This window comes from Vulpes lagopus, chromosome 4 (assembly GCF_018345385.1).
Source record: "Vulpes lagopus strain Blue_001 chromosome 4, ASM1834538v1, whole genome shotgun sequence".
In the NCBI taxonomy this organism is placed as follows: domain Eukaryota; kingdom Metazoa; phylum Chordata; class Mammalia; order Carnivora; family Canidae; genus Vulpes; species Vulpes lagopus.
The window spans coordinates 36007110-36034207 of record NC_054827.1 but is presented as its reverse complement, the minus strand read 5'-3'; the positions used below and the strand labels follow the sequence as shown (position 1 = coordinate 36034207).

The 27098-nt window shown below is 47.8% G+C and overlaps 2 protein-coding genes across 2 annotated transcripts; one reads left to right on the top strand and one right to left on the bottom strand.

The window, feature by feature from the left end:
- Nucleotides 1-2751: 2751 nt before the first annotated feature.
- On the top strand, nucleotides 2752-26338 carry PLAT (plasminogen activator, tissue type). The gene is made up of 14 exons (XM_041753720.1): nucleotides 2752-2948; nucleotides 14900-14997; nucleotides 15844-15886; nucleotides 17184-17321; nucleotides 17598-17708; nucleotides 17952-18126; nucleotides 18755-18846; nucleotides 20057-20231; nucleotides 20913-20998; nucleotides 22348-22543; nucleotides 22643-22779; nucleotides 22926-23066; nucleotides 23914-24080; nucleotides 25438-26338. The coding sequence occupies exons 2-14, from the start codon at nucleotides 14926-14928 to the stop codon at nucleotides 25594-25596; spliced, it is 1692 nt and encodes a 563-aa protein (XP_041609654.1). The 5' UTR covers nucleotides 2752-2948; nucleotides 14900-14925; the 3' UTR covers nucleotides 25597-26338.
- On the bottom strand, nucleotides 9316-9657 carry LOC121490108 (ATP synthase subunit g, mitochondrial-like). Its single transcript, XM_041753722.1, has one exon. The coding sequence runs from the start codon at nucleotides 9640-9642 to the stop codon at nucleotides 9331-9333; it is 312 nt and encodes a 103-aa protein (XP_041609656.1). The 5' UTR covers nucleotides 9643-9657; the 3' UTR covers nucleotides 9316-9330.
- Nucleotides 26339-27098: the final 760 nt, after the last annotated feature.

Here is a 27098-nt window from a genome sequence, read left to right as displayed (position 1 = left end):
TGAGGGTCCACTTCTGGATTCTCTCTTCTGTTCCATTGATCTATGTGTCTGGTTTTGTGCCAGTACCACACTGTCTTGATGACCACAGCTTTGTAGTACAACCTGAAATCTGGCATTGTGATGCCCCCAGATATGGTTTTCTTTTTTAATAGTCCCCTTGCTATTTGGGGTCTTTTCTGATTCCACACAAATCCTTTTTTAAAAAAATTTATTTGTTCATGATACGTCGCGGCGGGGGGGGGCAGAGACACAGGCAGAGGGAGAAGCAGGCTCCATGCGGGAAGCCTGACATGGGACTGGATCCCGGGACTCCAGGATCACGCCCTGGGCCAAAGGCAGGCGCCAAACCGCTGAGCCACCCAGGGATCCCGATTCCACACAAATCTTAAGATGATTTGTTCCAACTCTCTGAAGAAAGCCCATGGTATTTTGATAATGATTGCATTAAACGTATAAATTGCCCGGGGTAACATTGACATTTTAACAATATTAATTCTGCCAATCCATGAGCATGGAATGTTTTTCCATCTTTTTGTGTCGTCCCCAATTTCTTTCAGAAGTGTTCTGTGGTTTTTCAGCTATAGATCTTTTACGTCTTCGGTTAGGTTTATTCCTAGGTATCTTATGCTTTTGGGTGCAATTGTAAATGGGATTGACTCCTTAATTTCTCTTTCTTCAGTCTCATTGTTAGTGTATAGAAATGCCACTGATTTCTGGGCATTGATTTTGTATCCTGCCACACTGCCAAATTGCTGTATCTGTTCTAGCAATCTTGGGGTGGAGTCTCTGCCCTATGACCCAGCAATTGCACTGCTGGGGATTTACCCAAAGATACAGATGCAGTGAAATGCTGGAACACCTGCACCCTAATGTTTATAGCAGCAATGTCTACAATAGCCAAACTGTGGAAGGAGCCTCGATTGTCCACCAAAAGATGAATGGATAAAGAAGATGTGATCTATATATACAATGGAATATTACTCAGCCATTAGAAACGACAAATACCCACCATTTGCTTCGACGTGGATGGAACTGGAGGGTATTATGTTGAGTGAAATAAGTCAATCAGAGAAGGACAAACATTATATGGTCTCATTCATTTGGGGAGTATAAAAAATAGTGAAAGGGAATAAAGAGGAAAGGAGAGAAAATGAGTGAAAATATTAGTGAGGGTGATAAACCATGAGAGACGTCTAACTCTGGGAACCGAACACGGGGTGATGGAAAGGGAGGTGGGTGGGGGGTTGGGGTGACTGGGTGACGGGCACTAAGGGGGGCACTCGGCGGGATGAGTACTGGGTGTTATGCTATATGTTGGCAAATTGAACTCCAATAAAAATATATATATATTAAAGAAAGAAAGAAAGATTTCAATAAAAATAAATAAATAAAAAATAAAGACTTTTTATACCTCCTCTCCATCCCCGCTGAACCAAATTGCCATGAAAAGCCCCTGGCCCCTATTGTGGCATCCCACTTAAGGGAAGTAGACATGTCTCCATAGGACAGGGCCACCCTTTGCTGCAGCTTCTCTGATGTCCTGGCTCCATGCTCTGTACCTAACTTGGCCCCACACTTCTCCTTTTCTATAATAGCCATTGGCAGAGCTACTGTTCCAAAAAAAAAATAGAAACACCCTTTGACTTTGGGCCCAACTACCTGATTTTCCCACCTCAAAATCAGCCCTCATTGCTTGAGTACATTCAGGATCAGAATATATGGAATCTGGCCTCCCCTAGAAGAGCCCTCTCTTGTTCTCTCTTTTCCCACTGCCTTGTCTCAGCCACACACCGACCAATGATACAGATGCTATGTATGGAGCCCTGCGATTAGACATCATTGCTCTAATCCATGCCCGTGACCTCAGCAGTGCGAGCTCAGCACGACTACAAACCCTGGCTGAGGTCACATCCCTCATTACTGGTACGGCTGGCTCAAACCTAAGCCTCTCCCTACACCTGCAGCTTATCAGTCATCGGTAGGTGTTAACAGGTCAAACAGGTTGCCCCGTTTCCAGGAGCGGTTACATTTAAGAGCAAACTCCAGAACGGGGGAAAGCTTCCCTCAGTTTAAGGGATGGAGAGCCAAGGAGAGGATTCAGGTGAGGCTGTGCAGAAAAAAGGTTTAGACAGAGCGTTGGCTCAACAGCCCCATCCCCACCTTTATTCCATATCCCACCCAGGGAATGCTGGAGCTGAAGACCTCAGTCATCACTTTGCAAAGTGCAATGATTATCTCCATGATGGTGGGGCTGAGGAGTGGCAGGGCAGGTGCCTGGTGCAGATTCCAGGTTAGGGTACTTTCTACTGCAGAAGAGCCTGCCTGCCTTTGCTTACTGCCGCACCCCCAAACCCACACCCCAAGTGCTCCAACCCTGGCACTTCTGCTCCTGGAGGGAACCAGTCAACCTGTCCAGTTCTTCCAACCTCTTGTGCCCAGAGGCTCAGAATTCCTGGGGGAGATTCCTTCCGGAAGAACCCCTGGGGCCTCCTCTGTGTGTATTTGTTTCAAATCGTAAATTCTTGCTTCCAAGATAGGCTTACAGCCAGCTGATCCCGAGGGTCCCATTTAGGTCATAGTCTAGGGCTTTGAAGGAAAATGATTGTTAAGGTTCCGTCTAACTCCCAAATTCCTGTGATTCGATGACATCAGGATTGTGAATAATCCCGCTGGCCCTGAGCCAGGTTAGGCTGTGCTGCTTCCATCACAAACTTCCTCCCCCTCTTTAGGAAAACAGGCCGGCCCCATCGGGCACCCTGCTGGCCCTGTCCACTGGGCATCCTCCTGCCGCAGAGAAACCCGCCCACCCAGGGCCACTGACCCCACCCCCTGCCTTGAAATGTAAGGCAGCCCGGAGCTGCGCGGGGCACTGGAGCTGAGGCCTGCGGGAGCCGCGGAGCGAGGCTCTCCCTGGGGCGAGGAAGGAAGGCGAGGAAGGCGAGCGGCGGGTAAGCTGAATTCTCTGCCTCTCTGCCCGCCCGGCTCCTCTTGTCTCTCTCAAAAGTCTTTCTGGCAAACGGAGCCAAATAGAGGAATGCCTTCCCGAGGGACTGACTTTGTAATTCAGGCAAAAGCGGATTAGCTGGAATCCGAGCCCATAGGGATCCTTCTTTTTGCATCTGCATTTCATTGGGATAGGCTGAAGCGTTTTGGAGGAGCGAGGGCGGTCAGGGGAGAGACAGGGGGAGGGTTCATTTCTTTGAAGAAGAAATCTCTGCTTGCAGGGTCAAAGGGAAAGTGAAAAGAATCAGAGAAATGCTCTGAAGAGACAATGCGAGCCCTTCATGACTAAGGGGCAAGACAGTGGAGTCAGCTGCCCTGGCTACTTGTGGCTCTGCGAGCCCGGAGGGTCCAAGGGGGGTGTCTGGCTGCCTCCCTCCCCCAGTGAGCCCAGTAAGAAGCCCAGGCTGGGGATGGTGGGGGGTGCACGGCGGGCCACTTGGGCGGGCCACTTGCCTCGGAGCTTGGTTACCTAGGTGGGAAGTGCTGGTGATCAAAGGACAAAAGACAGATGGGACTGTCAGAGAAAGGCCCCCAATCCCCGCCCCCTCCCCAACGTCCCCCTCATTTCAACTGGTCAGCTTGTTCCCAGGCGTTTTGCCCAGTGTGCAAGTGTGAGGTCCTCTGTAAGGACTTTTCAATTACAAGGAGGAACAGAACATCAATGCTCTTCTTCCTAAGGCACTCTGCAGGGAGCATATTAGGGCTTTCCAAATTTTCAGTTATTATCTGTATTTTCTTAACCTCCCTGGGAGGGAGGGCTGGAGGGAGCCAGGAAAGGAGGAAAACCCACTGAGCTCCCAGGTAACTAATGAGAAACTCAAATGCAAAAAAGTGTGGAAATGATGATTTTTCTGGAGCTGAAGTTGGATTAATAATAGTGATCTCCGGTGGTGGATTGATGATGGAAAAAAATTAGATTGTGTGTGTGTGTGTGTGTGTGTGTGTGTGCATTTGCAACTCCATGAAGAGATCCTGCAAATACAACTATGAAGTGGAGTCCCCTCAAAGGTGACTTCCTAGCAGTTCTTGCCCATGGGCAGGAAGACTCATCCTGGGATCTAGACACTGACTTGTCCAGAATCAATATATGACAGTCAGCGTGAGCCAGACTAGGTACCTGCAGGGATTTGTGAATATTGAAATAGAAATAGCTCCACACAACCCATCAATTTATTCTACCTAAAGTGTTCTCAGAGACACCAACCTCAAAGCTCTGGATCTCCTCAAGAATAAGTGGTAGCTTCTCTCCGCCCAGTGGCTCAGTCTCTGTCCAGACTCCCTTAGACCAACCTAGTTTATTTTGTGATGCTTCCTATCAGATACTCCTGGTGTCTGTGCTGCTGTCAGTGGCTTCCTCACACGCTGGCACAGTTCATGCAGCCAGGGAGTAGCTGAGGGACAGCAGTGCTTTGTGCTCACTGAGGAGGAGCTCTGGGACTCGGCTTCATTTCCCTGGGTCATAACATGTTGAGCAGAACCGTGCTCAGTACATTTCAAATTACTGTAGCCAGCAGCCCAGCCATACCCAGTGACCATACTGATCTAAGGTTTTTGTAAGTGACTGGCTGGGACTGCAGAACATTCGGGGAAACTTACTGTCCAGGGGAGGCCTGTTACTAATCTGCAAATGGCAGCTTTTCTGGTTATGGGGTTTTATACCAAATGAAGGGCCCCTTTGATGAAGATCATCATTTGGAAGGAGCAGCACCAGCTTCAGGACTTCTGAAGCTTCTAAAATGTGGGCAGGTTATTTTCTATCAGAGAGCTAAGGGGGCAGTATTGTTCACAGCAGTGGTGGTGAACTTAGCTCCAGTCGAAATTCAAAGTCCATACACTTCTCAGAGATACTGAGTGCCTGATGGTGAGGAAGGATTTAGGTTTTGAGTTGAAATGTTCAATTTTACTTGGTTATTTGGCATTGTGCATCTGCAGTCTCAGAATAAAATTTCTACTACTGTGAGTGAATTTCAGCTCTGCTCTGATAAGATGGCTAGGATGGACAATGAGTGACCAGAATATTCTATTCATTCATTTTTTCGGTTATTTACTTTGCATGGAAAAATTCTTTTTTTGTTGTTTTTTTGTTTAAAGATTTTATTTATTTGAGAGAGAGAGAGAGAGAATGAGTGGGGAGGAGAGGAAGAAGCAGGCTCCCCATTGAGCAGGGACCCCAATGCGGGGCTCAATCCTAGGACCCCAGGATCATGACCTGAGCCAAAGGCAGATGCTCAAGTGACTGAGCCACCAGGTGCCCTGAAAATTTCTGTCCATACTTTCAGGCTATAAGCCTCATCTTAGCCAGCCAGCTCACAAAACTGCACAGTAGTCTCAAATCAAACCGGATAAAGGAATGAAGACAAATTTAGACTCATAGAAAGTCAGAATTAGAATCTTAGAGATCATTTGCTCTGCTCCAAACCCCAAGTTCAGCCACATGGCCTCCAAATACTGGCTTAGTAGTCTACTTCCATATATAAGAATAGCATATTTTCTTGGTGATCTTTTGTTACATTCTCCTGCCCAAGAAACAGATTTTTGGAGAAGAGGGTAAAGCAACAGACAAGCCTCTTGATACCTGAAAAATAACATGTACGACAGAAGGGAAAAGGAAACACATGCAGGCATGCAGCAGGCATTTCATAAACATTTTTTTAAAGATTTTATTCATTTCTTCATGAGAGACACAGAAAGAGGCAGAGACACAGGCAGAGGGAGACACAGGCTCCTCACAGGGAGCCCCATGTGGGACTTGATCCCTGGACTGGGATCATGCCCTGAGCCGAAGGCATCCCTCATAAACATTTTTTAAAGAGATGACTTGGGCAAGTTCTGGTGCCTAGTATGGTTACCCAGACAATACTAACTAACTGTTCTTCCTATAAAACTAATACAATTGTGTGTCTTTAGCAGCTGCCTAACACTATCTGTGCCAACAGCCAGGATTCTGAGGGTGACTCTTGGCCAGCAGGCCCAGTTTGGCTACGTGATCCTCCTGACAACATGTATCAGTGGTTTGGAAAGGTTGGTTGGACTGATCTATAAAACCTGATTCCACCCTGAACCTTGGAAGTAACCCACTTCAAGGTCAGGCTGAACCTAGATATGAGGATATCTTTGTATTCAAAGCCTTTTCTGTTTATTATATGGTCACAAATATTCCATTAATTTATAACCAGACATTAGGGAATCAAAACTGAACTCATGCCCCAGAGGCTCTTATATCCCTTGGAACTCTTGGGCTTTCCAAACCATACTTCCTCCTAGAGATGCCCTGGGAGGGAGAGCCTGGGGTGTGTGAATCATATTCCTTTAGCCAATGGAAGGTGTTTGTGCTGAAGAGTAAGGGGCTCTGGCTGCTTGCTGCTATAACCCTGCACCCCAAGCAATGGTCACCTCTTGGCAATATGCTCTGTCAGGAGCACCTCTTCATTTTGTTCAACAAGCAGCTTATATAACATCAGTTCCAGGAAGCCTACCTTGACCAGCACCTTACCTCAACAAGAGGGAGCTAGATCTCCGTCCTCCATATTCTCCTAAACCCCTTCTTCTGCTGCATTTCACCTTCTATCCCTACCTCCCTGCATACCACAGCACTGATTACACTGTACTGTGATTGCCTAATTACTTGTCTGTCCTGTTCCTAAACTGAGTTTTTTGAGGATAGAGCATATTTGTCTTTATACCATAGGGCCTGTGCCTAGTACAGGGTTGGTGCTCAATGAATGTCTGATATTGAATACATAGAGTTGTTAAATCTTCACCCATGAATTCAAGAAAGGAGGAAATTAGATTGAGGTGGGGCTTGAGGGAGAGGTGGTGCGGGGAGGATCTGATAGGTGGCATCCAAGGAGGACACTCAAAGAGGCCCTCAAGCCCCTTTGTTAGAGACCTTTGCATGAACACCTTGATGTCAGCTGAGGTCTTTGCAGGTAGGGAACAGGACACTCAGTAGGGAAGCTAAGCCCAGTAACCTGCACTGAGTAATCTAAAAGAGAAAGACTACCAGTCTACTGGATCTCTGCTGGCTATTTACATTTTGTAAATGGAAAAGAGAAACTTGTCTCTGCAGAGAAAAAGGGAAGTTTTTTTTTTTCTTTTTCTTTTTCTGGGAAGCTCCAGTTTCCTAATTTTTCTCACACAATGTCTCTGGTTTTTAAACATCCATGTGGTCTGCATCAGACAGGTCTTATCAGTAGCAACGGTCTGATCTTCCAGCTGTCTTGGGTGCTAATTCCAGTTTCCTCTTAGAGTTCAGAGTAGCCTTGATATAAGTAGGTCCAGGAAAGGCAAATTAAAAAAAAAAAAAGATTAAAAATAGGATAAAAGGGATACCTGGGTGGCCCAGTGGTTGAGCGTCAGCCTTTGGCTCAGGGCATGATCCCGGGGTCCTAAGATCAAGTCCCACATCAAGCTCCCCATGGGGAGTCTGCTTCTGCCTCTTTCTGTGTCTCTGCCTCTCTCTGTGTCTCTCATGAATAAATAAATAAAATCTTTTTTAAAAAATAGGATAAAAGACATGACCTAGTATTCAGGAAAGAATGGCTCCTATTAATACCGTTCTGTGCATGTAGATAAAAGGTGAGAACTTTTATATCAGTTGTGAAGAATCCGATTGCAGGTTATCACAAAATGACGACAGGATTTAGGGAACAGTATTTGGTTATTAATGCTTGACCACAATGGGGACCCCATAGAGATTAGCATCTTTCTGCCTTGGTAGCTTTTGGTTATTTTTCCAGGGAGAAGCTGTGGACTTTGGTGCTCCCATTGTTGAAGGACACTCATGACAGTCAGTACAGTTGACCTTGCTGTGCACTGGCCATTGCGTAGGGCTTTTGCCTGCTTCTTCTCTAATTGCTGTAAAAATTCAGCAAGGTGGGAATGATTAGCCCATTACAAAATCCAGAAAACCACACATAACTTGTGTGTCATGGAATTTGAAGTTGAGACTCCAGAGGTTAGACTCCTTGCACTGTGACGTGCTCCCCTTTTCAAATAGCAACTCTGAGCTCACTGAAAACATTGCAGTTCCACATCAGGACACAGGAAGTAGTGATGGAAAGAGCATCAGGTTTGAGTCCTGACACTACCTCTCACTAAGTGTCCTGCCTAAGGGCCAAGGCCCTTATGCTTTTTTGAAGTTCAGGTCTCTCATCTGTAAAAACAAGGTAATAATATTGCCTTAAATGATTCAATGGTTGTAAAAGGGTTTCATAAACTAGGCCTGGTACTCAAAGCCCATTGAGCGAGTGACAGTTCTCAAAAATACACTGCAACATCGCTTTCCTGTGAGCCCAGGAAAACGTGGACAGATTCAGTCATGACACAGTGAGAGCTGCTGATCAGTTTTCTGATTCATGTGTGTTGCAATCTGGAGGTAAACTGAAGAATTATCAAAGTATTTCATATTTAATTGCCTCACGGTGATGTTTGCTCTAGGGAGTGGGAGGAACATGAGAAACTACCTTTATGCTTAAGTGAGACACTGTTTTAGATTAACATCAGATCGCAGGGTTTGTTTAGATTCAGGCTTTGGGGTTAACATTTTATTGCATTGACTAATTGAGTTAGCTTTTGCCAGCTGAACCTTGTGTTTTCTTCTCAGGGTTATAAGTTCATTCGGAAAGGGCTTCTTTTGTTCTTATCCTGAAAGGAGGCAGGATGGACTTCTATTTTCTTAGACCTACAGCCAACACTCCCTTATTTCCTCCAAATAACCAGGATTACCTGGCAGAGGGTGGACATGGAGTAGATGACACTGCTCGGCGTAGATTTTTCTGAGTAGTCAGGTTAAATTCATGTAACTTAGACACAAATTACACACCTATATTCTGAAGCTGTTTTGGAGAGTGTTCGGCCCTGAGTAACTAGTGAGATGGGTGGGAGGTATTCTATTCACCTCATTGGAATGGATTAATTTATATAAGAAACAGACTCTTTCACTTGGCCCCTAGTTATAAAAGCAGTTGATTAAAGAAGAAAGAAACTAAATTTTGACACACAGAAAATTAAGTATTGAAAAGTTAAGAACTGTTTACATGAGAGTTTTTGAAAATGGTTTTTATTCTGAGATCATGGCCTTTGGAAAAAGCAGAACCTGGATAGGCAAGACCAAGGCTACGGGGCTAGTGGCTCCTGTCCTGGCTCCACTGGGAGCCAGCAAAGGTGAGCTTCGGTGGGGACCAGCCACCTTTCCTTCTTTCTTTCTTTCCTTTTTTTTTTTTTTTGATACATTATCTTATTTTATTCAAATACCAGTCTGATCACATATGGTCCAAGAACACTCAAATAATAAGCCACATAGAAAGAGTTGTTAAAGATTGGTCTTCAAACATTATAGCCAATGATGCCACGCTTGCCTATGATCTCGCCGACATAAAACCATATCCACACCTCGGTGGCCACCAAATCATTCAGCAGAGCTTCCTTAACTGTGAGCTGTTTGAAGCTACCAGTTTGAGCACTCTTGACTATTTTTTTCAAGCTCTGAATAGCTGTAGGGATCTCAGCAGGGGTTGGAAGAACCAGCTCAACCCTGGCATAGTGCCAAAATGTGGCCAATCCAGACTTCGAGTAAGTCACAGCAGCATTCACTAGCGCCGGAGCCTTCTCCACGAGGTTATGGACAAACTGGGCCATGGCTCCAGGGTGGACGTTCCACCAGCCACCTTTCTAACGCCCGGGTCCTCCTGCCATCTCACCCCCTCCCTTGCCCTGACTCTAGAGACATGCCTTTGGTCTTCCAAGAAGTTATTCTTTTGACTATTTCTTTTCTAATTTGTTGGCATCCATTCTGGGCCGTGGTGGTTGAGGGGTGGAAGGAGGGTGTTGTTTGTTTTAAAGCCATGAGTCACTTTAGAGTATTGGTATTCTTGGAGACTGACTTTCTCTTACTCAGATTTCCAGAGAGAAGCTTTGCAAAGTAATAATAAATGGAGGATCTCCTTTACCAAAGATTAGGGTAGCAAACCTTGCACACGGTGTAAAATTTGATCATAGTATCAACTTACTTTTGTCTTTCTCTTGCAATGTCCCTCCTCCTCTAACTTGCTCATATTTCTGCCTTTTTCTTTCTGGCAAGAGTAAAAACTAAAGTGCTCGAGTTCTTTTTTCTTTTCTTTTTTTAAAAGATTTTATTTATTTATTCATGAGAGTCACACAGAGAGAGAGGCAGAGACACAGGCAGAGGGAGAAGCAGGCTCCATGCAGGGAGCCCGATGCAGGACCTGATCCCGGGACTCCAGGATCACGCCCTGGGCCGAAGGCAGGCTCCAAACTGCTAAGCCACCTGGGGATCCCAAGTGCTTGAGTTCTATACCAGCTGGGGCAATTGCATGGTTTGTACCTAGAACCACAGAACTTGACTGAGGGACCATATGTGTATAGTTCTTTTATTGCAGATTACTTTCACATCTGTGGTTGTGTGTAAATCAAAGTACTTATATGCATTTATAAGTGTTTCACAGTTTACACCTATTATATCATTTGTTCTCACAACAGCAGAAACCACAGAGTGTCAGCCCTGGAGTAAACCTCATGAATCTAGCCCACTCGGTCCTGCATTCCTGGGAACTGATTTTATGTCTCAAAATATAGATGCTTTGAGAAGGGCAGTGTATCAATTTTTATTCAGTCATTCTAACCGTATGTGAATGAGCATGTCAGTCCCTTTTCAGAGCGTAGATTTTTAAGGGGGGAGATGGAGAAGGTAGGATAGTAGAGGGAAAGGGTAATACAGAGGGACATGGTGGGCTCCTGGAGGGGCTCAGTCAGTTAAATGTTCGGCTCTTGATTTCAACTCAGGTCATGATCTCAGGGTTGTGAGATTGAGCCCTGAGTCCAGGCTTGAGGTTCTCTCTCTCCCCCCTCACTCCCTCCCACCCCAACTTGCACATGCAGGCACATGTGCTGCACTCTCTCAAACAAATACATTTTTAAAAAGAGGGAGGGAACGTGTGAAGGCACTGGGGAAAACAGTTCATCCACAGGTCCTTCCTCCAAGCGTCATGCTGCTGTCCCAGGGGCTTCCCCTAGTGCAGACTCAACAGCTATGAATGGGTGCCCATCACTCAGCTTCCCCCCAAGTTAGCACTGCAGAAATGAACACTGAGTTTCTGGCTGGCCTACCATTGCTTTCTCAGCCACATGGCACACTTCCTCTAGCAGAGTAACCCCCTCCATGGTTACCAGTCCATTGTTCTCATTTTTCCCTGGAACAGTCATCATTCAAGGTTGTTCAGAACAGCCAGGGAACAGAGTCACTCTATTGCCATAGCCAGCAGGACCTAACACAGCTTCCAGACAGGAAGGTCAGAGATGTTCTGGAAGCAGACGAGGCTTCTGCACACGGATGTGCAGGCTGTATCCTATACAAGGATTCCCATCCATGCATCTTTGAAATCCAGGCCAGGCTTTATTTGCCAGGCCATGTGTCCTGGCTTTTTTAATTTGCACAGATTCTTTGTCAATATGCCAAGCTCTGTGTCTGTTGAACTCCAACTACCAGAGAGGATGCCTTTTGCAAATCTGCAGAAATCAACTTTGTGTGCTAGCATGGGCCTGCTACGCCTGGGGCCCTAGGACCTTGGGGACCACAGGCCTTATGGCCATTCCACCTCACTCTCACACAGCGATGTTTTTCAGTGACTTAGGAATTCCAGTCTAACAAAAGTGAAACAAAAGAAAACAAAAGAAAAACATGGTTTTTCTTTTTATTTCCTTCTTTCCTCCCTTCCTCCCTTCCTTCCTTCCTCCCTCTTACTCCCTTGTTTTTTTAGTTCTCTAACTCTGAGAACTATGAAATAGAACAAAAGGAAGAGAACACAGAAAAAAATAAGTTGTCTTGCATTTATAAAATGAGCCTTGAAGGACTTCTTACACTTACTCCTCTCATCTCACCTCCCCCTCCTCACCTTAACCACAAGGCACTCCCACCTTCCGAGGGTGGCAGCCGGTGGCTCACAGCGTGGAAGCCTGGCCTGGCACTGGCTGGCCCCACGGACTCAGTCTGAGTCCCTGTTTCTGGTATTCACTTTGTTCTTTGTCCGGGCACTGCCCCCAGACCTCTACACCCACCTCTTTAACGAAGGCAAAACAAGGACACATTTTTTTCCTCCTCTCCTCCTTCTCCCTTGTCTTTGGACTGCACTGCTTGTCTGCTGGCGGGATGACTCATTTCTTTGTCATCCTCTTACCCCATTTGGCCTGTCCGGATGCTTGCATTGTCTTTGTGCAGCGGGATGGAGCTATTGCCTTGTTTGAGATTGCCACTGACCCAGCCCGTGGCCCAGCAAGGCCCCCAAAAGTGGAGGAAGATAAAGACTGCTAGGACAGAGACTATCTCAAACTCTCCCAGGAGCAGAGGACAGAAGTAGACTCCTTTGCCCCTTAGGCCCCTGAGTTGCCAAGGGTTTGCACATGATGCAGCTGTAGGAACTGCTAGGGAAGCCCTAAGTCATGCTCTGCCCCCCATCTGGTCCTGCTTCCCCATTTATCAGGGGATGCAAATGTGTTAATGCTGCACATCATCTCACCTGGCAATTTTCCAAAATGTAGAATTGTGTTCCCATCAGAAGAACCCAGAGGTCTTTTTTTTTTTTTTTTAAGACCTTGAATTATTAAAGTAAAACAATATCTTGGTGGGCATCCAGAGAAAAACCAACCCCCTGATCTTGGGCTGACGAGTTGACTGAAAAATTGAAAGGCCTGGGTGGTTTGACAGGCAACAGGAATAAGGGTTAAGTTCCCTATTGATTGGTGGCTCATTGTTTCATTCAGAATTCCTTCATAATGTCCTGAGAGCTTAGAGGTCCCCCTAATCTCAAGGTTTGGCCAAGATAATAAAGGATGGGACAAGCTTTATGCGATTGTAAAACACGATTAACATTGGAAAGGAAGGGGAGGAATGCATTCAAGAAGATGTATTTTAAAAGGTTAATTTTAAATGGGATGAAATTAAGAAGAGAAATTTAAAAGGGCTTTGGCAAATTTTGAGAAAGAGGAAATCCAGAGCAGTTCCTTGTGATCAGAAGAGACCACTAAGTGTCCTTGTTTCTGATGGCCTCAACTTCTGAAACTTCCTCTTCTGAGTGAGAAAAGGGCCCCCAAAGAGCACAGCAAATTAGAACAGAGGCCCAGATCTTGCCCTCTTTCAGGTTGCTTCACAATGGGGGGCAAGGGCTGTGCTGATTGGCAAGACTGCCCTCTGAGCTGTGTTTTCTTGTTGGAATCCTATTGACCAGTCCCTGCTGCTCTCTCCCCACCCCCTCCTCCATTCACCCTGTTCACCCCTCCGCTGCCTGTCCCCAGCAGCCCCAGAAGAAGCAATGGGGCACAGAGTCCTCCCACTGCCCCCACTCATCCTTTCTTTTTCACCCTTGCTCTGAAGGGGGCCTGTGGCCAGTGAGGGGAAGGCCACTTCCAACAGGGACCTTCTTTGCAAAGAAACAAAGAAGGAGCCAGAGCCAGGCCAGGATGAAGGTCCTGGAAGCCTCTGATCTGAGAGGTCCCTGAGGATCCTTGCAATGGGGGGAGGGGTGGGACCAAACGTTGTTGTGACTGAAGGGAAATGAGTCAAGGGAAGAAATGCCCGGATTTAATTCTTGTGGATAAAGGAGTGAGTGGGCCTGCCAGACCACAAAATAAAACCCCGACCAACTAACCTAGTTTAAGCTGCTGAGGGCAAAATCACTGGGGAAAGGCACATGGAAAGTGGGAATTCTAGGTCCAGGAAGATCTTAGTCTAACTACCAAAACCCAGATGCCTCCATTCCTTTCCGCCTGTCTGCCAGTCTGCACCCTGCCCAGCCTGTCTACAAAACAAGAGACAGACGTTCCAAGGGAGCAGTGGGGAGGGTGAGAGCTGGTGCAGAGGAGCATTCCCTGTGGTGGACAAGGAGGCATGGAAATTATAAGTGGAAGAACTGAGGTGATCTGAGGTAGGTTGGCTCTGCGATGTGCTGGCAGTAGAATCCCTATGGTGTCTCCTGAAAAAGTTTCAAAGGGGACATTTCTGTGGTTCCATCTAGTTGACCGCAGGGCGGGAATTCACTTGGAGGAAACCAAGGTAGGATCCTGGGTCTCCAGGCTGCTATTGGCACTAGAGATGGCCCCACTATTCAGCCCGCAGAGATCTCTGGGCAAGATGACCTCCTAGCCACCTGTGTCCATTGATGGATGAATGGATAAACAAAATGTGGTCTATACAGACAACAGAATATTACTCAGCTTTAAAAAAGGAGGAGATTCAGGGATGTCTGGGTGGCTCAGTCAGTTGAGCATCCAACTCTTGATCTCAGCCCAGGTTTGGATCTCAGAATCGTGAGTTCAAGCCCCACATTGGGCTCCATGGTGGGTATGGAGCCTGCTTTACGAAAAAAAAGGTGGGGGAGGATTCTGACATATGGCTCCACATGGATGAATTTTGAGAACAGTATGCAAAGTGAAATGAGCCAGTCACGAAAGGACATGTACTACATAATTCCACCTATATGATCCCACATCATAGTCATAAAAACAGAAAGTATTCTACTTTCTGGTGGTTACCAGGGGAATGGGGAGTTATTGTTTAGATGGGGTACAGAGTTTCAGTTTGGGAAGATAACAAAGTTCTGGAGAGGGATGGTAGTGATGGTTGCATGACAATATGAATGCACTTAATGCCACTAAACTGGCATTTATCTGCACATAAAAATGGTTAAGATGGTAACTTTTGTGTATTTTACCACAATATAAAAATATATACAATTAAAAAAATCTTCCAGACATTTATGGCATTTCCTGCTGTGGGAGCTGATGTTAGAGGGACTGGCCATGATCAAGTCATAGGTTCTTGAACTTTGCCATGCTCCTTGATCTCTCAATCACATGATTAAGCTTTTTTCCCTTCTTCTTCCAGAATTTAAGGGACACTCTGAAGGAACGATGAATACAATGAGGAGAGAGCTAGTGTGCATGCTGCTGCTTTGTGGAGCAGCCCTCACCTTGCCCAGCCAGGTAGGCGTGCAGTTCAGGTGTGTGCCCCACCCCTGGAGCCTGCGTACTCTCAGTGGGCTCAGGTGCCCCAAGGTGGGGTCAGCAGTCAGAGCATGGTGCACCCACTCCTCCCTGGGTAGGATTCTTGGGATTCAGGGTTCTGGGGGCAGAACCCTATGCCATTCTTCTGATTTGGGTAAATAGTTCTTAATTCCACTGCACTGCCTTGGCTGCCTTCTTTGGAGCTGTTCTTAATGTGTTTGAATTCATCCAGAAAGTATTTAGAAAAGGAGGTGCACAAGCCGTGAGCCATGGAAGCTGGCGAGTTGCCCTATGCTGTTTACTATCTAATTGGGATAGAAGCTATACTATGGACATGCTCTCCAAAAATGCCCAGCAAGCGAGGGCATCACGTCAGGCCCAATGAGCAGTACTTGCACAGTGAGACTTTAGAGAAGAGAGTTGGGGTTGGCTAAATAGAGGGGTTGGGGGAGGGCTACAACTTCACCAAACACTTGTGGCTGTTTCAGTTTAGAATAAAATTTAAAAATTTAGTTCAGTCACACTAGCCACGTTTCAAGTGCTCAGTCGCCACATGTGACTCATGGCTGTGGTATTGGACAGCACAGGTAGTAGAGATTTTCATCACTTAGAAAGTTATTTTGGCATCACTGGTCTAGAAGGGGAGGGAGAATGAGAAAAGAAGCAGGAAGCAGATGTTGCTCCTGGGGCCAGCGACCTGAGGGGGAACCTTCGGGACAGGTGGCATCGGATTGGTGGGTGCCTGGGTGGTCTCTAGATCGACCAACTTTATGCTTAAGACACCAGCGGGTGCTGATCCTTCCTCCACCCCTGGTTGCTCTGCAGGAGATCCACACACGATTCAGAAGAGGAGCCAGATCTTACAGAGGTAAGGTGAAGCTGATGTGGAAGGGGGTCAGGGCAAGAGGCCACGGGGTCAGGGCTTAGGCGCTCAGGTGCTCTGGGCTCTGGTGGGGATTTCTCTTCCACCACACTCAGCCTACGTAAGGTGTGTAAAGGAGGAATTCTGCAGAGATGCCTGGGTCACTCGCCACTCCCACACCCATTTACTCATTCACCGAGTTAGCTAAGGCCAGCTTCTTTTTTATTTTTTTTTAAAGATTTTATTTATTTATTCATGAGAGACACACAGAGAGGGAGGCAGAGACCCAGGCAGAGGGAGAAGCAGGCTCCCGGTGGGGAGCCTGATGGGGGACTGGATCCCAGGACCTTGGGGTCATGACCTGAGCCGAATGCAGATGCTCAACCCGCTGAGCCACTCAGGCGCCCCTAAGGCTAGATTCTGAGAGGATGGGAACAGGTGCGCCCTCAAGGAGTCAGACTGTTGGGGAGTCACAGAGCTGCTGGGAGCCCCTCAGCTCAATGGCCCAAAGCCCTGTTACACAGGTGAGAAAACAGAGCCAGACTGAGCACCTTGCCCAAGGCCACACCACAGCCAGGCTGCAGATGTGCTGGTCCTCTGGAGTCCTTTTTGGGGCTGTGGTCCCCATCTCACCTGAGTCCACCTGGCACCTTTGTTAACTGCCATCTCTGTGCTTCCATATGTTCTGGTTGGTGAAACCAGGCTAACGAACCCAGGTTACCTCACAGAAGTTCCACAGATGTGGAAAGGTTTTCATTCCATGAAACCATACCTACAGTGGACTCTAGAAACCTGAGGAACATCCCCATGAGCATTAGGTAGGAGTCCAAAAATAAAACACGCTGGCAGCCAGAGTGCCGTGACTCTGGTGAAGAACTCTGGGCCCAGCTTCAAATCGCAAGCTTCCTTCATCTGCCTCCTGCAGGGAGCCTGCTTCTCCCTCTGCCTGTGTCTCTGCCTCTCTCTGTGTGTCGCTCATGAATAAATAAAATCTTAAAAAATCCTCTAGTTCCATCTATGTGGTGGCAGATGGCAAGGCTTCATCTTCTGATGGCAGTGTAGCATTCCATCAGTAAATGTATTTTGATAGATACATGCTTCCAAGATGAGGGCCCATCCAAGGAGAAGCAATAAAGGGGTCTCAGGTGACAAGTTGTTAGGTGCGTGCTATCTCCCAGCTGGCAGCGAGGGGGCAGGAGGGTGGGTCGTGTTACAGGTGTGGGGGCGCTTCCCCTTGGCCTGGGGGCGGGGCGTCAGTGTGCGGAGCCGGGCCTGCAGCGTTGCCCCGCGTCTGCCGTCACAGGGAGCTGCAGGGACGAGAAGACCCAGACGCAGTACGGGCCGAGCGAGTCGTGGCTGCGGCCGGGCCTGCGGGGCAACCGCGTGGAGTACTGCCGGTGCGCGGGCGGCCGCCCGCAGTGCCACTCGGTGCCCGTCAGAGGTACGTGCCCCCACCTTAGCGCACCGCGGAGGTGCCGGCCGGCCGGGAGAGCCCGGGGCCCGGGCCACGCCCTCTGGTGCCTGGCCTCAGTTTCCCCGTCCGTCAGGGGTGGGAGTGGCCGCGCCTACCTCGGTTTGCTGACGGAAGGAAACGAGCTCGTTCTGCAAACTGCCTAGAAGAGCGCCCGGCCCGCCGAGCTCACCCGTAAAACCAGCTCCTGCGGCTCCTGGAGCTACGTGGGGGGTGACTAGGGGCCTCCTGGGTTTTCCGGGACAGGTTGCAGCGAGCCCAGGTGCTTTAACGGCGGGACGTGCCGGCAGGCCCTGTATTTCGCGGATTTCGTGTGCCAGTGTCCGGAGGGGTTCCTGGGGAAACGCTGTGAAATAGGTGAGCGGGGGGCGGGGGGCGGAGGGGGGCGAGGAGAGGGGCGGACGCCCAGACCTGACCCTTCCCAGAAAGGGGAGGGAGGGTGTGTGACGGGCGGGGACAGGGAAGGAGCTCGGGAGGGCTGCGCCCCGCGGGCAGGGCCTTGGGGGCCTGGAGTCGCCCTGCCACCGTCCCCGGGCCCCGCGGGAGAACCCAGTGACCGGGGCTCACGTGTGAGGTGTCCCGTGTCCTGCGTCCCATCAGATGCCGGTGCCACCTGCTACAAGGACCAGGGCATCACCTACAGGGGCACGTGGAGCACGGCAGAGAGCGGGGCCGAGTGTGCCAACTGGAACAGCAGCGCGCTGGCCCTGAAGCCCTACAGTGCGCGGAGGCCCAACGCCATCCGGCTGGGCCTCGGGAGCCACAATTACTGCAGGTGCGCCCCTGCCTTCTCGCTGGCGGCCTCCCGGGAGAGCCTGGCCTCCGGGAGGAAGCCTAGTGCGGGTCAGCCGGGGCTCCCCAGAGAAGCCCCCGACATTTGGCCCCGATCAGTGGTCTGTGTCACCCAGCCCGCTCGAAGCCGCTGGGCCGGGGCGCTGGCAAGCCTGAGGTCCGCAGGGAGGACCTGCAAACCCGCTCTGACGCTGGAGTTCCTTCCGACTCTTGCTCGCCAGGCGTTCCCCAGAGGGCACGAGGCGCCCACAGGATGGAGGATAACCTCCTTTAAGTAAAGGCCGGTTGCCGATCTGAACCACAGCTATAAAAGCTCTTCACAGCAGCACCTCGATGAGTGTCCGATGAGATACTGGGCCAAGTTAACACCTAAAACTAACCTCACAGGCCGCCCCTTGTCGACCCGGCTCCCAGCCAGGCCTCCTTAAACCATACTTGGTCCCCGAATGAAGACAATAACTAAGTCATACTTCCACCAAACACGATCCAGCTATCCCGCCCACGCACGAAAGGGCACTGACCTCTTCCCCAAAAGAGGAGGCAAAGTCCTTGGGGCTGAGATGGAAGCTTCATTTTTCACCTCCCCTGGCCTCCCCTGGCTACTGTTTCAGAAACCCTGATGGAGACTTACGGCCCTGGTGCTACGTGTTCAAGGCAGGGAAGTACAGCACTGAGTTCTGCAGCACGCCGGCCTGCCCCAAGGGTGAGTGCAGCCTCCCACCTTCCCCCCCAGTGGCTGGGGAGTAGAGTCTAAAAGGACACAGCTGACAGTGTTTCTACAACTCTGGAGGCAAAACAGTAGGCTGGGGGGTGGGGGGTGTGTGTGTCATCATTTTGGCTGCAGAGGGAAGAAAGGCTGCAGACTTGGGTCCTCACCCAGGCCCGGCCTCTAACAAGCTGTTTGACCCTGAACTGGTCTCTTTACCCCTCTGCCCATCCGTGTCCTCGTGTACAAAGGAGAAGGAGGGCTGCTGTGGTGGCTTCTAGTCCTTCTGAGGATGGATGGAGATTCTCCCTCTTGTGATTGACAGGCCTATTTCTCAGTCTCTCTCTGAGATGTGTAATATGAGAAAATTTCCCAAATTGAAAAATACTAAGTTATAAAAAAGCACCATGAATTCTGTGGTGCTTTTATAAATAATGATATCACAATAGTATAAAAAATGTCTTAAAGTTCTAAATATTCATATACAGTAATGTACATCCTGTCTATGGGTAAGTCTGACATACCTGCGAATTTGAGGACTCCTTACAGTAATTCTAAAGCCTCTTCTCCTGTCCCCGGAGTGGTAAATTGGGACTCAGCTGGTCTAGGTGGTCTTAAAGATCGCTTTATTTATAGTGGTATATTCTGCCAATTTCAAATAGGGAGAAAGAAGGGTAAAATGGGGCAAATCAGTGAAAATAGGCAGCATCCGTAGGTGCATATTCTCTCTTCCTGCTCAAGCCCAACAAACCGTCCAGAGCGATTTGAAAATCTGAAACATTAGGGCCTGCTGACATGTCCCCCCATTGAAGAATCTTGGTTTACCACAATGTGTCAAATATAAACGAGGAAATCCCCAATTACTTTCAAAGCAGCTCCAGCAATAATCGCTATTAACAGGGCATAGACCCCTTCCTGCTGAACATGAGCAAACCCTTGGGATCCCTCAACACAGAAACCTAGGAAGTCACATACATCCAACTGGTGAAAGCTGCCCAACAGATGAAAGCCATTTACCATCCCTACATACAGGGCTTGGAGGAGGAAAGAGGGGAGGTGGGATGGCGTTACATCCCTCTTACAGGGAAGCCTGGCTGCCTTCATCCTCTCAGGTTGGCAGCCCCATGCAGGCCCTGCTGCAAACCCTGATGTGCCTGCTGTTGTATTTAATTGGTTTTGTTTCAGTTTGAGATCCCTTTTGTTCCAGAAAAAAATGAGGACTGCTACTTTGGAAAAGGGTTAGCATACCGTGGCACCTACAGCTTCACTACATCTGGTACCCCCTGCCTCCCGTGGAATTCCAGGGTCCTCGCAGGCAAGTTCTACACAACATGGAAGACCAATGCCCAGGCACTGGGCCTGGGCAACCACAATTACTGTCGGTATGTAGCACAGGGTCTGTGGGGTTCATATCTGGGCAGAAGCAGGAATGGGTTGTGGGATGGAGGAAGATTTCATGCCTAATGTTCTATGAAAGACCTAGTGGGTGGGAAGGAACCATGAAGCTCAGTCACACCTCTTCACTTGCTAGAATAACACCTATTATGAAGAGTGAAGTTCACCAGTTTATCACTCTTACATAGCACCTTTTGTCCGTTCTCCTATGGACCTTTCTCCCAGTGAATCATGAGTGTCCTCACAGCACAGCTCACTGTTCCTTCCAACATCTCTGTGACATGAGAATGTTATGTTGCTGATAGAAAAGCAAAATTAGGGGTACCTGTGTGGCTCAGTCAGTTGGGCATCTGTTTTCAACTCAGGTCATGGTCCCGGGGTCCTAGGACCCAGCCCTGCATTCAGCTCCCTGTTCAGGAGAGAGCCTGCTTCTCCTACTCCGGCTCCCCCTGCTTGTGTGTTCTCTCTCTCTCTGTCAAAAAAGTGAATAAAATCTTAAAAAAAAAAAATCAAAGTTGTTTTCCCTGGTGAGATCTCTGACAGAGCCAAGTTCAGAACTCAGGACCCTCTTTCCGAGCTCACTGTTTTGCCATTGGTTTATTGAACCTCCTTCCTCTCTCACATGGCTTGTTATGTGACTGAAAATCTCAAACTCTCTTATCATCTAGGAACCCAGATGGGGATGCCAAGCCATGGTGCCACGTGCTGAAGGACCGCAAGTTGACATGGGAATACTGTGACGTGCCCCAGTGCTGTAAGGGCTAGCCCTTGGCCATCTCCCGCTGCCTAGCCTCCCTTGACCATTTCCTCTGCCACTTCCTGTGTCTTCACAGCTACCTGGTTTGGGCTGTATAGCTCCTAGATTTTCAGGAAGGCGTTGGTGGGGAGGGGCGTTTTATGACTGAAGCAATGGTAGGATGACAACACTCTGGGCAAGGTGTTCACTCCCCATACATGAGCTTGATGCAAAGGAGCAAAAAAAAAAAAAAAAAATAGAAAGAGAGAGAGAGAACTTGCCAATTTCTCTTAGAATTCACTAGGCTCTAAACTTCTCTCTCCAGATGCCTTTATTAATTATTGATGATGGGTTCCTGGGGAGAATGCAGGAGGCTAGCTCACATATATGGCTCCCTAGAAAACAAAGTGCTCTCATAGCGCTCTCCTGACAATGTGGTGAGAGGCAGTCTTCCTATCTTTTAGTTTACTGATGAGGAAAGCAGCTCCGAAGTCATGAGGCCTGCCCAAGCTCACTGGGCTCCGAGAGGTGGAGCTCAGTCTGATCCCACATCCTCTGACTTCACAGTCTGTACTCCTGCTGTGAACTCTTCCACCATACTCACAGACCCCGTTTAACACAAAGGAACTGGGCTGGTGGGAATGGAAGACAATGAGAAAATTCAAGTTGGCACATTTTGCTGAAAGACCTTAGTTTAGAAATTGAGAACAGATTATTACTCAATTCCTGTGAACGCACATATTTGCCAGAAGGTTTCTCAAGGGACATATTATGTACCTGGGCAGGTAAGACACAAACTACCAATGGATTCACAACGAAGGCCAGGCATGGGGAGTCGTCGGTGAGCAGTATTAGTAAGCTCGCTCAGGTCCTGGTGGGCTGGGAGTGTTAGGAAAGCTCCACAAGGAGGCAGGATTTCACCTAGGCCTTGAAGGATGGGCAAGGTGGAGTAGACAGAAAAGAAATGGGGTAGACGTTCTCCAGGAGGGACCTGCAGGGCTGCATTATTTCTGAAGCTGGGAGGCCAGTGCCGGAAAAAACTAGGGGTAATGAAGCATAGCAGAAAGATCCCATTTGGAGTCAGACAAATGTGGGTTCTAATCCAGATGCTGCTGGGACCTTGGGCAAAAATTTCCCAGCCTCTCGGAAGTTCAGTGTTGTGAGGGTTAGAGAGAGTGCGTGTACAGCGGTACGCAGTATGTACAAGCCAGGGTTTTATTACCATGGAGACTGTTCTGTCTCTGCATAACCTGGAGAGGTGCCTGTAGAAACTGGGGCTTGCAAGAGAGGAAACGAGGGTAGGTGCTCAGGGAACACACCCGAGGACTGCAGGGCTGATCGCCCTTCTCTGCCCTTTCCTCTCCCAGCCACCTGTGGCCTGAGACACTACAAGCAACCACAGTTTCGCATTAAAGGAGGGCTCTACGCAGACATCACCTCTCACCCGTGGCAGGCCGCCATCTTTGTCAAGAACAGGAGGTCACCAGGAGAGAGGTTTTTTTGTGGGGGAATACTGATCAGTTCCTGCTGGGTCCTGTCTGCTGCGCACTGTTTCCAGGAGAGGTAGGGACTTCAGAGACCCAGCAGGTCTCCCTAGACTTTGGGGCCCGTCAAAAGAAGCCTCACAGCAAGCAGAGCATCCTAAGGCTGTTTGTCCTATAGGTATCCTCCCCACCAGCTGAGGGTGGTCTTGGGCAGAACATACCGAGAGGTCCCTGGAGAGGAGGAGCAGAAATTTGAAGTAGAAAAGTACATCACCCATAAGGAATTTGATGACGACACTTACAACAATGATATTGGTAAGGTGTCATGCTCCCCTGCTCCGGAGGGCACCACACGTGTATCTGCACCTCGTGCTTCCACACTCTCGCCCTCTCCTTCGTCTTCCTCCCCTCAAATCAGACGAGCATCACATGGAGTTATTCTCTTCTGGCTTTCCTGCCAGCACTGCTGAAATTGCAGTCGGATTCGCTACACTGTGCCCAGGAGAGCGACGCTGTCCGCACCGCCTGTCTCCCCGAAGCCGACCTGCAGCTGCCCGACTGGACAGAATGTGAGCTGTCTGGCTACGGAAAACACGAGGCGTGTAAGTGGAGGGAGGTCTCGGCCCCACTCTGTCTGTCTGCAGGACAGCAGGGACTAATTATTGAGAGGAAAAAGTCACAAGAACGTTCTAGCCCCAGCTCAGGCACGGATGCTGTGTAAATGTAGGCAAGTTCCTTGCAGGCATCACCTGCCTTTCCCGCTTCACAGAGGGTCACTGTGCAGGTCAAGGCAGGTGTGAATAGTACCAGTGCTTTGAAGGGTTTAAGATTTCAGGAAGGTTCTGATAAGGAGTAGAGTACAGTAATGAAGGGGTGTGGGGGGTTCTTGGACTCTCTGGTCAGGTAGGCCTCAGTCCAGGCCCTAGGTCTGCACCTTGTAGCAGTGTGACCCGGGACGTGGGTTTTTATTTTATACTGCTCCACGCCTTGATCCCCTCACTGGTAACATGTGGGTAGAACTACCTACCTCCTTAGATCACAAGAATTAAGTGACAGTGGGTCAAGCCAGTGGTTTTCAGCCCCCACGAAGACAATGGCAATGTCTGGAGGCATTTTTGAATATTACAACTCAGGATGGAGATTTATACTAGCAGTTAGCGAGTAGAAGCAAGGGAGGCTGCAAAACATGTGCAATGCACAAGACAGCCCCCATCAAAAAATTATCTGGCCCCAAATGTCAATAGCACTGCTACTGAGAAACCATGTGCTAACCTCTATACTAATTTTTGTTGGTCAAAACAATATTGACAATATTTTGCAGGCTTCAACCACATCTATATGAAAGCTTGATACAAGTTAGCCATTAGTAGAAAAGTTGGCTTCTTCCTTCTAAAAGGTTTACAAATAACTTTCCCTAAACCCAAAAGATATTTTCCCTTCTTGTTTCAGCTTCTCCTTTCTATTCTGAGCGGCTGAAGGAGGCTCATGTCAGGCTATACCCATCTAGCCGCTGCACATCACGGCATTTGTTTAACAAAACCATTACGAACAATATGCTGTGTGCCGGAGACACACGGAGTGGTGGAAACCAAGCAAACCTGCACGACGCCTGCCAGGTAAACATGAGGGCCTCACTGTACTCTGAGCACACCCCAGGGTGAGAATGTTCCTTGGCCAACAGGTTCAGAACCAAGAAAAAAGAGCCAGAACAGAATGATTTCATCTTGGTGAGGCGCTAGAGATTCTAGATGAGGGCTTCAAACAAGTAGCACAAAGAAAGAAAGATCAAAGTTACCCAAACTTAAGAAATCTCAACTGCAGGAAATTTCCCCAGTGTCTACACCGGAAACTCCACCTGCTTCAGGGCTTCCTGTAAGCCCAGGCAATTGATCAACTATTGAGGTCATGGGTAAAGCAACACAAATTAAGCAGTTCTTGACTTCTGGAGGTACTGGGGGAAATTGGAACCAGCTGTGTAGATGGCAGGGGGGGCGGCGGGGATTGCAGCTTACTGGGAAGGATGACCCAGATGATTTGTGAGAAATAAGTTTTAAAAACTCATAGCAAAAAATAAATAAATAAATAAATAAATAAATAAATAAATAAAATAAAAACTCATAGCAGCCCTCATAGGAGGTTTTTCACCTGGGGAAGCAAACTAGTTCAGGTCTGTGTTGGCACCCTTATCAGTCAGTGCTTCTATTTCATAACAAGGCACCTGTAAGGGACACACACGGCCTGTGGTATTAGGACCTAAATAGTAACCACAACACCAATACTGATGAGACATTTTCAAGCCTGCAGGGGCTGGGGGTTAGAAGGAAAACAAAAAGAAGGAAGCGGGGCTCTTGCATTGAAGACTTTGTGGGCTTTGTTCAAACAAATTAAATCGAACCCACATTTTCCCTCAGTTCCTTGACAATGTTTGTCCCTCTTTGGTTTCTTCAGAAACCTCAGCTGTACTCCTCACTAGACATTAAAAAGGTGGTATGCAAAGTGAAACCATGATCTGCAAGCTTCAAGTTGAAAACAAAAACAAGAAATCATTTTGATTCAATGAGACAACAGCAGCCAACAAGTACCAAGAGTCCTACAAAAAGTCATACATTGTTCTCAGAGCTTTTCATGCTTTCTCCCATTTATTCCCCTAACAACCTCATAGGGTAGATAGTATGATCTCTATCTTGGAGATAAGAGTACCGAAGCACAGTTAGCCTAAGGCCACATGGCTTGTAAGTGGTAGAGTTAAAAGGAGGGTTGTGGCCTGAAACGTCTGAGCAATTATATCTCCATTCTACTTTGCAATGTAGATACAACCAAATCCTCTACAGGATCAAGATCATTGAGATAAAAATTCCCCTCTCTGAAATAAGTACTTTGAAGAATACAATCTCAGCAATACAAATATTCACCCTAACTTCCGCCCAAGAGTCTGTGTTTTTTGCAACACCTGAAGTGTTTTCTGTATTGCAGGGTGACTCAGGTGGCCCCTTGGTGTGCATGAAGGACAACCGCATGACCTTGGTTGGCATCATCAGCTGGGGCATTGGCTGTGGACAGAAAGATGTTCCAGGTATATATACCAAGGTTACTAATTACCTAGACTGGATTCAAGACAACATGCAACTGTGACCAAGGACATTGAATTCCCTGAAATCATGGGAGACCCTGCTTCCTCCACGTCAGAAGACACATCAAACTGGAGTGCTTCTTCATAGAGCTGAGCCATCACACAGTGTAAGTGGGTGGCAGGGCAGGGAAAACCCAGAGGAGAGGGGAGAGGATAGGTTTTCATAGGTACTTCCCGTTTTTAGAAGTTTTCAGGGCTTAAGATCTGATTTCAGAATGTCTGTCAGCCAAGAAGACAGATAAATGCCAACCCCTCCTGGAAAACTACCCTGGAGGGCAGAAGAGAGGTAGAACAAAAGCCCCACCTCCTGATCTGTCAACATGAGAAGCTTTGGAAGTGGGATCACAAAGATAAAAGCATGTCTCAGTAAAAAAATAACTAGGTCCTTCAGGAAAGAAGGATTGCTTTAGAAATGGAATGTCTATTTATAGGTCACAAGGAAGCCGACAGGGGCCTCCTAATAAGGGATGGGCTGGCTGGCCAGATCATGTTCCTCAACACCACCTTTTAAATCAAGTATTTGGCTTTTCCCTTTCTCCACTCTACAGCTCTTGGAAAGAAATATTTTTGTGTATAGTGTAAATCTTTTTCTTTTAAACTTTATAATAAAATGGAAGACTTGTATCATTTTAATAACTGATAAACTAGGCTTTAGTATATTTATATCTGTTTTTACTTTGTTGCCACACCCATGTATCATACTGTGCTGAAATAAATTGATTATTTTTCACACATTTTCCCAAATCAGAGTGGGCTAATTTTTTTTTTTTAAAGATTTTATTTATTCATGAGAGACACAGAGAGAGGCAGAGACATAGGCAGAGGGATACGTCTCCGTGTAAGGAGCCCGATGCGGGACTCGATCCCACATCTGGGGATCTCGCCCTGAGCCAAAGGCAGACGCTCAACCACTGAGCCACCCAGGTGTCCCAGAGTGGGATAATTTTGTTACACTTGCAATATCTCATGGCTTATTTATTGTTACAGTCACATTTTTAAAAGCATTTCAAATGTTTCCTCTCATTTGTTTGGCATATACAGATTATTGTATACAATGTTTGGTTGCTATAGAGTAAAAAGGGGGAAGAAGGCAGTTCTTGGTTTGGCAGGAAAATAAGGCACTAAAGAAACACTAAGGTAGAATGGAGATGGATCACAAAACGGTGAAGAGAAACTTTTACTGAGTTTCAGTTGCAGGAGTATGAAGGGATCTTAAGGAAAAACAGAGTTAGGTAGGGGTGAGATTTGGATTGGTGTGGAGGTGTGGGCAAGGTATCCTTGAGACCAGGAATGTCACTGCATGGAAATATAAAGATCTGGAGAGCAAAATGGGGAGTGGGAGAATAGGGAAGGATTCTGTATAGGTTGTTGGAAGTGAAGTTTATGAAGAATATAGGTAGGAATTTAGATCATGGTGCCTTGAATGCCAAACTGAATTTTGGACTTAATTCTGTAGGCAACTCTGAGCCACTGGGACTTGTAACACAAGTGATGAATTGAGCAT

Coding starts and splice junctions, on each gene's coding strand:
- LOC121490108 (XM_041753722.1), bottom strand. CDS start 9,642: ATGGCCCAGTTTGTCCATAACCTCGTGGAGAAGGCTCCGGCGCTAGTG.
- PLAT (XM_041753720.1), top strand. CDS start 14,926: ATGAATACAATGAGGAGAGAGCTAGTGTGCATGCTGCTGCTTTGTGGA. Junction 18,127..18,754: donor GGGAGCCACAATTACTGCAG/GTGCGCCCCTGC, acceptor CTACTGTTTCAG/AAACCCTGATGGAGACTTAC. Junction 18,847..20,056: donor CACGCCGGCCTGCCCCAAGG/GTGAGTGCAGCC, acceptor CTTTTGTTCCAG/AAAAAAATGAGGACTGCTAC.